Below are 13,568 nucleotides of genomic sequence, written 5' to 3' on the forward strand. Positions count from 1 at the left end.
AAGCAGGTCTGCAGGTGTCTGTCTTTCTCTCCCCCTCTCTGTCTTCCCCTCCTCTCTCCATTTCTCTCTGTCCTATCCAACAACGACAACATCAGTAACAATAATAACGACAACAAGGGCAACACAATGGGAAAGGATGGCCTCCAGGAGCAGTGGGCTTGTAGTGCAGGCACCAAGCCCCAGCAATAACCCTGGAGGCAAAATAAATAAAATAAAATAGCAACGGTTCCTGCCGCCCTGCTTCCTCCACCTGCTGCAGCAGGAAACAAGACAGTGAACAGGGCAAGTGCAGAGCGCAGAGCGAGGTGTGCGGGGCTCCACAAATCGCCCGTGAAGTCCAGGAACAGCCGAGGGAAGGGCATGTGTCTCCTTTTTGCCTCTGGGTCGTCGCTGGGCTGAGGCGCTGGCCACATCAAGTCCCGGGGCCTTTGTCTCCCTCCTCTGCTGACAGGGAGAGGCTCCTGGATGGATGGGAGTAGCTCCAGCCTGGGGCCCATCGTGTGTGCAAAGAGCCCAGTGCAAGGCTCCAAGCAGGTGACAAGGTGTCCGGAAGGCCCCGGGTTCAAGTCCCTGGTCCCCACCTGTCGGGGGAAAGCTTCACCAGTAGTGGGTGAAGCAGGGATGCAGGTGTCTCTCTCTCTCTCTCCCCCTCTCTATTCCCCCCCCTTCCTCTCAGTTTCTGGCTGTGTCTATCCAGTAAATAAGTGAAGATTAAAAAAAAAAAAAAAAAGATTTATTTCCGCAACTGGGAAAAGGCTCAGCTAGATAGCACAGGGCTTCCCGCCCGATGTTCCCAGTTTGACCCCCTGTGCTACGTGTGTAAGGACCCAGGTTCGAGCCCCCAGTCCCCACCTGCAGAGGGAATGCTTTGCAAGTAGTGAAGCAGGGCTGCAGGTGTCTCTCTGTATCTCCCTTTCTACCACCCTCTTCCCTCTTGATTTCTGGCTGTCTCTATCCAGTAAATAAAATAAAGATAATAAAAAAATAATAATATTTGCTGTCGACTATAAAACATTACTTTCCCAACAAAGAAAGGAAGAAAGAGAGAAAGGAAGAAAGAACCAGAGACATCACTCTGGTACATGTGCTGCCGGGAATTGAACTTGGAACCTCATGGTGGAGAATCCAGTGCTTTATCTACTATGCCACCTCCTAGACCACTGTGGACCCATTTTAATTCCTAAGTTTTAGAGAGGGTGGCCTGCCTCCATGGGTGGCCAACACTATATCGTTTCTTCTCCAAAACAGAAGATTCCGGGTGCATCTGGGTGACAAGTCTAGCAGATGGAGACCTGTCTCAAGTGGCCTCCCCCAGGGCTCTGTTCTGGCTCCTACGCTATTTAATATTTACATCAATGACCTCCCAGAAACTTCTCCAAGGAAGTTCATCTACGCCGATGACATCTGCTGTGCAACTCAGGCATCCAAGTTCGACATCCTCGAGGAAACACTCATGAAAGACATGTCTCTGATATCTGATTAAAAAATGGCGATTAATCCCTAGCACTGCAAAAACGGTATCATCTGTTTTCCATCTACACTATGCCTCGGCCTCGCATGAGCTTAATGTGCAGCTTGGCGGTACGAGAATCCGGCATGAAGCCCAGCCAGTCTATCTTGGCGTTACTCTCGATCGCACCCTGTCATTTCACGAACATCTCATAAAAACTGCAGCAAAGGTGGGCGCGAGGAATAACATCATTGCAAGACTGGCCAGCTCCTCATGGGGCGCGAGCGCTTCCACACTACGATCATCATCTCTGGCATTATGCTATTCCACTGCAGAATACTGTGCCCCAGGATGGTTCCGTAGCCCTCATGTCCACTTGGTCGATTCCAAATTATATTCCTCCATGAGGATCATTTCTGGAACCATCCGTTCCACCCCGGTTCCATGGCTGCCAGTTCTCAGCAACATCGCCCCGCCAGATATTCGTCGGGATGCGGCATCATCTAAGCTCATTTCCCACGTCTACGCTCCACCGGACCTGCCAATATACGCGGATATCTTCGCCCACCCTGTCCATGCTTGACGTCTCGTCACCCAATCTGGTCCCCTACGCCTACACTGAACTTCTCTGTTCCAGACTCTTGGAAACAGAGTTGGCAGTCAGCTGAGGTAAAGAACAAACACCTCATCACAGACCCCTGCGAGCGTCAACCCGGCTTTGATCTAGCACGTTATGATCGGGCCCTCCTCCATCGCTATCGAACAGGCCATGGCCGGTGCGCCGCTATGTTCCATCGCTGGGGAGCCAGAGACGACCCGAACTGCCCCTGCGGCTCCAGACAGACTATGACCCACAGAGTCAACGACTGCCACCTCTCCAGATTCAAAGGAGGTCTCGAAACTTTACATCAGGCTCAACCTGACGCTGTTGACTGGCTGCGGAAGCAGGGCAAACGCTAGAAGAAGAAGAGAGGGTGGGAGACCCCAGTACTGCCCCAACATCCACAGAGCTCCCCTGATGCCGTGCCTGGTGCTCGCTGAGTGGTGTCTGGACTTCTCCCCAGAGCCCACCTGCAAGGGGCGCTTCCTTGAATGAACTGTCCTCAGATTATTCCCCCACCTTTTTTATTTTTTTGGTGAAATGAGGGTTTTGGAGCTCTTTGCTGTCCAGAACACGGCTCAGCTGACCTATGGTGTCACCAGGAACTGAACCTGAGACTCGCAGTGCCTCAGGCATGAGACAGTCACTGTGCTTCACTGCTCTGAGCTGCCGTCTTTCCCTCCTCCTTTCTCTCTTTTTTTTTTTTAAATTTTTAAAATGTTTATTTATTGTGGTCCGGGAGGTGGCGCAGTGGAAAAAGCATCAGACTCTCAAGCATGAGGTCCTGAGTTCAATCCCCAGTAACACATGTACCAGAGTGATGTCTGGCTCTTTCTCTCTCTCCTCCTATCTTTCTCATTGATAAATAAATAAAATCTTTAAAAATATATTTATTTTCCCTTTTGTTGCCCTTTTTATTGTTGTTGTAGTTATTATTGTTGTCATTGTTAGATAGGACAGAGAGAAATGGAGAGAGGAGGGGATGATAGAGTGCGGAGAGAAAGACAGACACCTGCAGACCTGCTTCACCGCCTGTGAAGTGATTCCCCTGCAGGTGGGGAGACGGCTCGAACCGGCATCCTTAGGCTGGTCCCTGTGCTTTGCGCCACCTGCGCTTAACCCGCTGTCCTACTGCCCGACTCCCTGTCCTTTTTTTTCTAAATAACCAGATCTCAGGTCAGCTCAGCTTAGGCTTATGATGGAGTGAGGAACTGAAACTGGGATGTTGGAACCTCAGATATGAGAGGTTTTTGCATCACTGATCTGCTATTTCCCCAACACAACTCTCTCTCTTTTCACAGACTTATTTACTAGCATGAGAGCAAGGAGGGAGTGGAGGGGAGAGGGGGGTAGGGACGGACAGAGACAGGCATAGACAGTGCTGGGAATCAAGCTTGAGACCCTCAAGTTTGACAATGTAGTGCTTTACTCAGTGTGCTGCCCCCGGGCTCTGTCTGGGCCACCTTTGCACTCAGATAAGCAGATAGACAGAAAAGGGCGAGAGGGAGAGACACCACACCAGCGGGGCTTCCTCAGCTGCTTCAGCACCTGCTGTGCTGCTGGCTCCTGGGCTGCATGCACGGAGACATGACACTCGACCAAGGAAGCTCCGACGAGCCCCGTCAAATGTTTGATAAAAGTATTAAATCTGGGGGGCCGGGCGGTGGCGCAGCGGGTTAAGCGCAGGTGGCGCAAAGCGCAGGGACCGGCAAAAGGACCCCGGTTCAAACCCCCGGCTCCCCACCTGCAGGGGAGTCGCTTCACAGGCGGTGAAGCAGGTCTGCAGGTGTCTGTCTTTCTCTCTCCCTCTCCGTCTTCCCCTCCTCTCTCTATTTCTCTCTGTCCTATCCAACAACGAGGACAACAACAATAACTACAACAATAAAACAACAAGGGCAGCAAAAGGGAATAATTTTTAAAAATCAATGAAATTATTTACTTGAAAATAAAAAATATTTCTCATAGTCCAGTAAGAGTGCCTAACAAAGACCAAGAACAGTGGCGTCAGACCTGGGAGGTGGCGCCACGAGTAAGCAGGTCGGTCCGCAGCACCCCATGTGCCGGAGTGATGGTCTGACTCTTTTTCTTTTTTTTTTTTTATTGTTGTAGTTATTATTGTTGTTGTCGTTATTGGATAGGACAGAGAGAAATGGAGAGAGGGAGGGGAAGACAGAGAGGAGAAGAGAAAGATAGACACCTGCAGACCTGCTTCACCGCCTGTGAAGCGACTCCCCTGCAGGTGGGGAGCCGGGGTTCGAACCGGGATCCTTATGCCAGTCCTTGTGCTTTGCGCCACCTACGCTTAGTCTGACTCTTTTTCTATCTTGCGTTAGCCAATAAAAAATTTTTTTCCATCTGGACACCAGGAGACAGTCCACCAGAGAGCACGCACCTTACCATATAGAAGGAATTGGGCGGTGGGCACACACGTTACCTGGTGCAAGGGTCCAGTTTTGAGCCCCCAGGCCCCATCTACAGGGGAGACATTTCCAGAGCAGTGAAACAGGTCAGCAGGTGTCTTTCTTTCTCCCTCTCTATCTCCATATCCCTCTCAATTTGTCTCTGTCTGATCAAAAAATAATAATAATAATGGGAAAAATGGCTTCCCTGAGCAGTGAGTTTTCAGTGCAGGCCCTGAGCACTGGTAGCAACAGTGGTACCAGCTACAACACTGGTAGCTATTTGAAAAAAAAAAAAAAAGGAACTGGGCTCAGCCCTGCCACCACATGGGAAGGTAGGGGGAGACGGAGAGAAAGAGAAGCAAAACGTATGAGAGGAAAGTCTCAAGAGTGAAGCTCAGCACAGCCCGTCAGAACGGCTGCTGTGCTGACTGACGCCCGAGCCCTGGGCCAGCAAAACGGCTCATCTGGACATGCTGCCTGGCCACGTGAGTGAGCGGCCCAGGTTCGAGGCTAGTCTCCACTAACCGAAGGTAGGTAGCTGTTGTTTTCGACAGGTTATGTTGTTTTCGCCGGGCTGGCTTCACGGGCGGGTAACAGACGACCAGGGACTCATGGCTGGGCTGTAGGCAGTATCTCTTTATTCATGCAGGACACAGCACAATCTAAGACGAGCTAAGTTAAACTCAAAGTACAGTACTGTATAACTCACAATGCTGTCTTTATAAATACTTGCCAAGTAAGGTGGAAACAGGATGTGACATAGAGAGGGTGGAGAGAAAAGTGACTGGTGACAATCAGAGTGTGACAAAGAGGGGGCAGAGCAGGCGAGAATCCTATCACTGAACCACCAATGCCCTGGAGGGAGGGTGGAACTTGTTAACAGCGGTTACGTAAATAGAATGAAGTGGTTATGTAAATAGAACAGTGTTAAGCAGGGGGGATTTAAACCAAATGAAACAGGAGGGGTCTCATGCATACCAACAGGTAGCACTGGTGCTGCGGGTTCTTGTATGCTCTCTGACTCCTCGTCTGTCTGTCTCCATCTACAAAAAATGGCTGAGCACTCAGTGTAAGCTAGTCTCATCACCGGCTTTAAAGTCACTTTCCGTGAAATAGTCATGAATAAAACCAAAGTACAAGGACTTTTTAAGGATCAATTTGTTAATAAGGGAAAAAGAAGAAGAAACAAAGAAGAGAGCGGCGCCGCGGCACAAGCACAGCCAGCTAGAGACTAGAGCCACGTCAGTTTGCTGGACCTCGCGACCAGGACAGACAGCAAGATGGAGCTGTTCCTCAGTAGCCGTCGGAACCCAGTCAAGCTTTCTCAGAACGAGGGCTGAATCTTTCAGTTCATACTTGTTCTCTTCTCCCACGTCACGTTATTATTCTCAGTATCAGAGTATGCGTAGAAAAAAACACTAGAAAAGGTTCTTTGGTTGCAGCTTCTTCTCCTGGTCAGAAGCACTTTGGCGGGGGTGCTCCAGGCATCCACCCATGTCTTCTCCTCCTGGGAACTGAACACGTGACGCTGCTAGCAGTTCCCAGCTCCCGCTGTGGATGCTTTCAAGCAGACACCAGGACTTCCAACCTCTACTTAAGTTAAATAACAACACAGAAGAAACTATTTAATAATCAGGAACCTAAAGGTCTTTCTACTTGCTTGCCACATTCACTGAGTCATTGTGCACTCCTACTTTTAAGGTTCCAGATGCCAGCATGATGCCAACCAGACTTCCCTGGATAGACGCCCTCACCAATGTGTCCTGGAGCCCTGCTTCCCCAGAGCCCTGCCCCACTAGAGAAAGAGAGAGACAGGCTGGGAGTACGGATGGACCTGTCAATGCCCATGTTTAGCAGGGAAGCAATGACAGAAGCCAGACCTTCCACCTTCTGCATCCCACAATGACCCTGGGTCCATCCTCCCAGAGGGATAAAGAATAGGAAAGCTGTCAGGGGAGGGGATGGGATACGGAGTTATGATGGTAGGAACTGTATGAGGTTGTACCTCTCTTATCTTGTCAATATTTCCTTTTTATAAATAAAAATAAAATGAGAAAAAAATATTAGAAAAACAGGGGGGTTGTTATTAGAAAAAGGGAGGTGAGGGGAAACAGCTTCTTAGGCCACTTCAAGCAAAACATGCTTGAGGCACAGCAAGCCATTCACGCACTGAAGGAAAGCTTACTGCTTTATTATTAACGTCCACTTACTACCATTTTTTTCTTTGATGCCATAATGTATCATAAACATGACTACAAAGATAGACTTTTTTAAAAATAATTTTTATGGGAGTCGGGCTGTAGCGCAGCGGGTTAAGCGCAAGTGGAGCAAAGCACAAGGACCGGCGTAAGGATCCCGGTTCGAACCCCGGCTCCCCACCTGCAGGGGAGTCGCTTCCCAGGCGGTGAAGCAGGTCTGCAGGTGTCTGTCTTTCTCTCCCCCTCTCTGTCTTCCCCTCCTCTCTCCATTTCTCTCTGTCCTATCCAACGACGACGACAACAACAATAATAACTACAACAATAAAACAACAAGGGCAACAAAAGGGGAATAAATAAAAAAAATAATAATTTTTATTTATTCCCCTTTTGTTGCTCGTTTTGTTGTTGTAATTATTATTGTCATTGTCGTCGTTGTTGGATAGGACAGAGAGAAATGGAGAGAGGAGGGGAAGACAGAGAGGGGGAGAGAAAGACAGACACCTGCAGACCTGCTTCACCGCCTGGGAAGCGACTCCCCTGCAGGTGGGGAGCCGGGGTTCGACCCGGGATCCTTACGCCGGTCCTTGTGCTTTGCACCACCTGCGCTTAACCCGCTGAGCCACTGCCCAGCTCCCAGATACATTACTTTTTAAAAGATTTATTTATGGGTGGGGGCTAGCCAGCATGCTGGAGATGCAGAGGCTCCCATGGCTGAGTCTCTGAAGCCCTAGATTCAGTCCCCAGCACCATGAGCCACAGCTGAGCAGTGCTTGGGAAAGAGAGAGAGAGAGAACCAAAGCATCACTCTGGCGCACATGTGGCGCCAGGAATAGAGTTCAGGACGGTATTCTCAAGAATCCAGTGTTGTTTTTTTTCTTTAAGCAGGATCTTGATTTATTGTCACTGATTAAGGGACTCCTCTGAGGCTCTCAGGAGTGCAGAGCCCGCCACTTGTCCAGGGGACCGACCACGGCTGGGGATGGATTTGACTCCACAGCCGTCTGGGAGGAGGCGCTTTTCGTCCGCCATGTCTTTAAACTCGTCTGCGTTAAACGTGAAGCCCCACTTCTTGGACTGGGGATCTTCTGGCGTCCAGGGAACTTGAACTTGGCCCTGCGCAGGGCCTCGATCATATGCTCTTTGTTCCGCAGCTCGGTGCAGATGGACATGATGACCTGGCCACAGTGCCCTGGCGCTTCCCAAAAGCACCTCGCATCCCCGTCTGGAGCCTAAGACTAGGGACAGCAGGAGGTCGGGCATAAAATGAACACCGAGCAGGAAGGGCTGTCTCCAGGGCCCCTTAGGGCAGCCTGTACAAGCAACAGGCTGCACACTGCCCAGGAGGCTGCTGTTTGCAGCCGCTGCACACCGGGCGCCACGGGGAGGAGGCCCCAGCACGGTCGGCTCCATTGGCTGCAGTAGAGTCCAGTGCTTTATCTGCCTTCCAGCCTGCAGATACATGTTTTTTTCAAAGATCTTATTTATTATTTTTTAATTTGTATTTATTTTTCCCTTTTGGTGCCCTTGTTGTTTTGTTGTTGTTGTTGTCATTGTTGGCTAGGACAGAGAGAAATGGAGAGAGGAGGGGAAGACAGAGAGGGGGAGAGAAAGACAGACACCTGCAGACCTGCTTCACCGCCTGGGAAGCGACTCCCCTGCAGGTGGGTAGCAGGGGCTCGAACCGGGATCCTTATGTGGGGTCCTTGCGCTTGGCGCCACGTGCGCTTAACCGGCTGCGCTACTGCCCGACTCCCAAGATCTTATTTATTAATGAGAAAGACAGGAGGAAAGAACCAGACGTCACTCTGATACATACATTGCCGGGGATGAAACTCAGGACCTCTAGCTTGAGCGTCCAACGCCACCTCCCAGACAACCAGATAGGTTTTTTTATTTTTTTATTTTTTTTTTAATTTTTTTTTATTTTTTTATTTTTTATTTATTTTTTTATTTTTATTTTTTATTTTTTTATTTAAGAAAGGATTAATTAACAAAACCATAGAGTAGGAGGGGTACAACTCCACACAATTCCCACCACCCAATCCCCATAACCCACCCCCTCCCATGGTAGCTTTCCCATTCTCTATCCCTCTGGGAGCATGGACCCAGGGTCATTGAGGGTTGCAGAAGGTGGAAGGTCTGGTTTCTGTAATTGCTTCCCCGCTGAACATGGGTGTTGACTGGTCGGTCCATACTCCCAGTCTGCCTCTCTCTTTCCCTAGTAGGGTGGGTCTCTGGGGAAGCTGAGCTCCAGGACATATTGGTGGGGTCTTCAATCCAGGGAAGTCTGGCCGGCATCCTGATGGCATCTGGAACCTGGTGACTGAAAAGAGAGTTAACATACAAAGCCAAACAAATTGTTGAGCAATCCTGGACCCAAAGCTTGGAAAAGTGGAGAGGAAGTATTAGGGAGGTACTCACTGCAAACTCTAGTGTACTTCTGCTTTCTTACTTTGGTGCCATACTCCAAACTCAGTCAATTTCTGCTTTGCGTTTCTACTTCTTTTTTTTTTTTTACATGCATAACATTCCCCAGATTCCCATTTAACAATACAACCCCCACTATTTAATTCATCATTTTTCATGGACCTGTATTCTCCCCACCCACCCCCCACACCCCAGAGTCTTTTACTTTGGTGTAATACTCCAATTCCATTTCAGGTTCGACTTGTGTTTTCTTTTCTAATCTTGTTTTTCAACTTCGGCCTGAGAGTGAGATCATCCCGTGTTCATCCTTCTGTTTCTGACTTATTTCACTCAACATGATTTTTTCAAGGTCCATCCAAGATTGGCTGAAAACGGTTTTTTAAAAAAAAACCAAAGCACTGCTCAGCTCTGGCTTATGGTGGTGATGGGGGGCGGGGGAGATTAAAACAGACTTTAGAGCCTCAGGCATGAGAGTCTGTTTGCTTAACCATTATGCTATCTACCCTCCGCCCAGGATATATATATATATATTTTTGTTCCCCTTACCACCAGGGCTCAGTGTTTGCACTACGAATCCACCACCGCTCCTGGAGGTCATTTTTCCCATTTTGTTGCCCTTGTTGTCATTATTGTTGTCATGCTGTTGTTGGATATGAAAGAAATTGAGAGAGGGAGACAGAGGGGGAAAGAAAGACAGATACCTGCAGACCTGCTTCACCACATGTGAAGCAACCCCCCCGCAGGTGGGGGATCCTTAAGCGGGTCCTTGCGCTTCACGCCACGTGCGCTTGATCCACTGCTAACCCACATGCGCTACCGCACGTACCCCAAGAGCTGTTTTTGTTTTTAAGGGCACAACCCTTACATGACTAAATGGGCATGTTTCCTGAATAAAGCGTACTCACTCGTTTCTCACCACGCTAGTCCCCTCGGAGGCAAAGCCACAAGAAAAGGACTTATTTCAGTGTCATTCATCACTCATTTTATTCAGATGCTCGGTGGACCTTTGTCCCAACAAGACTAGAAAGGATCTATTCTGCATTCCATTCTTCACAGTTAAAACAAACAACAACAACAACAACAAAACAACTCCATTCCCCCAATTTATGAACAAGGACAACTTCTAGGGCTTAGTTCGCTTGTGACTGAGAGAGTCAGCAGCGCTGCATACACACGTGCCGGCTCCCTACCCTTTTTCTCGACTCTTTCTCAAAGCTCCAAAGGTTAGAGCCGTCAGATTCTAAACCTGCTCCTTCCCAGAGAAACACAGTGACCCGCATGTTAATTTTTATATAAAACTACAAATATAAATACTGAGGTTCTTAAACAAGGACAGCTAGGATGTAAGATGGCCCAGAGCAGCCTGTGAGTGATGGTGAGGTGCCGTCAAAGGGCAGGTGACAGGGTACTTTGCCAGTCCTGAAATCTCTTCAGAGGTCAGACGACCCAGCGGTATCAATATGGCCTCCGCTCTGACAGACCTCAGAGGACGCGTGGGCAGTGAGCCACAAACCAAGACGCCGTCACAGGCTTGGCTTCGGATAAGCTGGAACAAAGGCCGTGGCCCCACCAAGTGGGTGAGAGCGGGGACCTGGAGGCTTGCCGAGACGAGGTCTGACCCCACACACAGGACTCCTCGGCCCTAGCCTGCTTCAGAGAGAGGTTATGAGAAAGGAGCTAGCTCGACCCGCAAGCCTCAGCCGGGGCGGAAGAGCCCTGCACCTTTAAGGTGTTGTCAGGAGAGTTCTCTCTCAACGAGGAGACAGAAATACCCAGGAGGATTTCTAGACAAATCCGGGAAGCAGAATTGACTTTAAGAGACATAACCAAAGGTAGGATTGATTCTGCCGCAGTTCTTGAGGGGAAAAGCAACATGGAGGAGCAGAGAAGCAAACAGGACGGCAGGGAGAGTCCACCAAGGGGTCCGGGGTTGGTTCTGGGCCGAGAGGGAGCAGCGCGGCCTCCCTGTGCGGACGGCTGCACCAGCTGAGTCTGAAGGAGTTCATCTTTCCCCACAATCCTTCACCGCCGACGCGCTCGGCAGACATGCGCCGTCTGCACCGACCTGCAAGCTGCGGCTGGGGCTCTTCTGGACGGACCCCGCTCCCCCGGCCGGACAAGGTCGCAGGTCTCTACCGCCAGGCCCGATTCAGGAGCTTCACCTGGGCCAGCCTCTTAGTGATCATGGTGGCGAAAACCAGGCCGAAGAGGACGCTGCTGATCAGTACATAGTCATAGTCGTCCTTCAGGACGTCAAACTGTTTGGATGGGTAGACTCGAGTCTGATAAATGTCCAGACCGTAGGCCACAACCTGGAAGGCAGAGGGAATGAGAAAGCCTCAAAACAAACAAACAAGCAAGCAGACGTGGGGCACAGCTGCTCGAGTGCATGTTACAGTGCGCAAGGACCCGGGTGCGAGTCCCTGGTCCCCACCTCTAGGGGGAAAGCTTCACCAATGGTGAAGCCGGGCTGCAGGTGTCTCTCTCTCCCCCTCTGCTCTCAATTTCTGGCTGTCTCTATCCAATAAACAAATAAAGATTAAAAAACAAACCAAAAAAAAAAAAAAAAAAAAAAACACAACCCTCTGCTGTTTTCCCAAGGGCGAGCCAAGAGCAGACGTCAGCGTGGCCGGCCGCAGGCTGTACTCACCAAACAAGTGGACTCCAGGCCTGAGGGGGCCGTGTAGATGCCTCGCATTCGAGCGACCGTCTGGTTGTAGTTGATGAACCTTTCCGCGTGGATCTGCACGTCCGGGGAGTACGGGATTAGGTTCTCCTCTCTGCAAAACACCGTGGAGAAGTGGCATTTGCAGCGCCCTACGGAGCTCTCTGGGCTGCCCCGGAGTCCTGAGCGGCGTGCAGACCTCGCGCCTGGCCTCGAACCCTCCTGAAGGTTATATGTTGTACAAGCAGCCGGAGGAACAGTCCAGCTGCTCGAGCGTCCCTTTCACGCCTGGTGTTCCCGGCCTGATTCCCGGCACCGCATGCACCAAGTCTCTCCCTCCGCCTCGCGTGAAACTCTCTCTCTCATATGCAGTAAACTACGCCACACGGCCATCAGCATATGTGACAAATTCAGGAAGTCTTTTTTCATTAGAAGTCACTATTTATTAGTAAAGGCTATAAAACAAGAAAGCTATATGGAGATGAAGGCAGATCTGGATTCCTAGCCCACTCTCAATCTAAACAAAAACAGAGACCACCCGTATCTGAGAACAGAAGACGGGCATCACAGCCACTCATAGCCTCAGCATGCGGCCACAGCTCAGCCTCTGCTCTCCCTCTCAGAGGGCTGCACTTCTGGAAACACGCTGCGATCCCCTTCGTGTGCTTCCCTGGTTTAAACCCCGGCTCTCGCGTGTTCTCTCTCTCTCTCTCTCTCCGAGCCATCCTCTTCCCCTCACTCATGCACAGAGAAAGAGCTAGTCTTCCCTGCCCACTCCTTAGCACTGCCCACAGGGTCTTACCTGCTCTGTTCCGTTGGGATCTCAGGACGGCGGGGATCCAGCAGGGCCTTAGGAAGGGAGAGGATAGCTCCAGAAGGTAGCCCAACTGCATAGAAAGTCGGAAGTGAATGTTTACGTCCAATTCCAAGGTAGGGTCATTCATAAAAGCGCCATTACTGGGGGCTGGGCGGTAGTGCAGCGAGTTAAGTGTACTATCAAGCGCCAAGCACAAGGACCGGCGTAAGGATGGAGCCCCCGGCTCCCCACCTGCGGGGGGTGGGGGGTGGGTCCACTTCACAAGTAGTGAAGCAGGTCTGCAGGTGTCTGTCTTTCTCTTCCCCTCTCTGTCTTCCCCTCCTCTCTCCATTTCTCTCTGTCCTATCCAACAACAATGACATTAATAACAACAACAATAACTACAACAAGGGCAACAAAAGGGAATATATAATTAGAAAGAAAGAAAGAAAGAAAGAAAGAAAGAAAGAAAGAAAGAAAGAAAGAAAGAAAGAATCACAAGTGCCTGTCAAAATCGGTATCTCGTGGTCTGGGAGATGGCGCAGCGGAAAAAGCATTGGTTCTCTATAGCATGAGGTTCTGAGTTCAGTCCCCGGTAGCACGTGTACCAGAAAGATGTCTGGTTCTTTCTCTCTCTCCTCCTATCTTTCTCATTAATAAATAAAATATTAAAAAAAAAAACCCACTGATATCTCCACTTAGTAAAAACCAGCCAGCCAGAGCAGCCTACTACACAGCCCAGAACTTAGACCACACAGGCCAGGTGGTGGTACACCTGGCTAAGAGCACATGATACAATGTGCAAGGGTCCGAGTTCGAGTCCCTGGTCCCCACCTTCAGGGGGAAAACTTTGCAAGTGGTGAAGCAGGGCAGCAGGTCTCTCTCTCTCCCTCCTTCTTCCCTCTTGATTGCTGGTTGTCTCTATCCAATAAGTAAGTAAAAAAAGATAAAAAAGAACTTTTTTTAAAAAAACAAACAACTTAGACTGCACAAGGACAGTCTTCAGCCTTGCCAGTTTCAGCAGCATCA

General features: G+C 49.9%; 2 protein-coding genes and 1 non-coding gene across 5 annotated transcripts in view; 1 reads left to right on the forward strand and 2 right to left on the reverse strand.

Annotated features, from left to right (window-relative positions):
* The window catches only part of MRTO4 (MRT4 homolog, ribosome maturation factor), a 366,835-nt gene that overhangs the window by 318,093 nt on the left and 35,174 nt on the right, over positions 1 to 13,568 (forward strand). The window lies entirely within an intron of this gene.
* LOC132541611 (small nucleolar RNA SNORA70) lies at positions 7,934 to 8,070 on the reverse strand. The gene has a single exon (XR_009552744.1). It is a non-coding gene; the product is annotated as a small nucleolar RNA SNORA70 (small nucleolar RNA).
* The window catches only part of EMC1 (ER membrane protein complex subunit 1), a 30,238-nt gene continuing 26,713 nt past the window's right edge, over positions 10,044 to 13,568 (reverse strand). For all 3 annotated transcript variants that reach the window (XM_016194964.2, XM_016194965.2, XM_007538493.3), the window contains exons 21-23: positions 12,546 to 12,630; positions 11,729 to 11,858; positions 10,044 to 11,390 (exon numbers count right to left, since the gene is read on the reverse strand). In XM_016194964.2, coding sequence (XP_016050450.2) covers positions 11,211 to 11,390; positions 11,729 to 11,858; positions 12,546 to 12,630 — 395 coding nt within the window. In that variant the 3' untranslated portion in view covers positions 10,044 to 11,210. The remainder of the gene's footprint in view (positions 11,391 to 11,728; positions 11,859 to 12,545; positions 12,631 to 13,568) is intronic.

The sequence above is a fragment of the Erinaceus europaeus genome, chromosome 11 (genome assembly GCF_950295315.1).
Source record: "Erinaceus europaeus chromosome 11, mEriEur2.1, whole genome shotgun sequence".
Lineage (NCBI taxonomy): Eukaryota > Metazoa > Chordata > Mammalia > Eulipotyphla > Erinaceidae > Erinaceus > Erinaceus europaeus.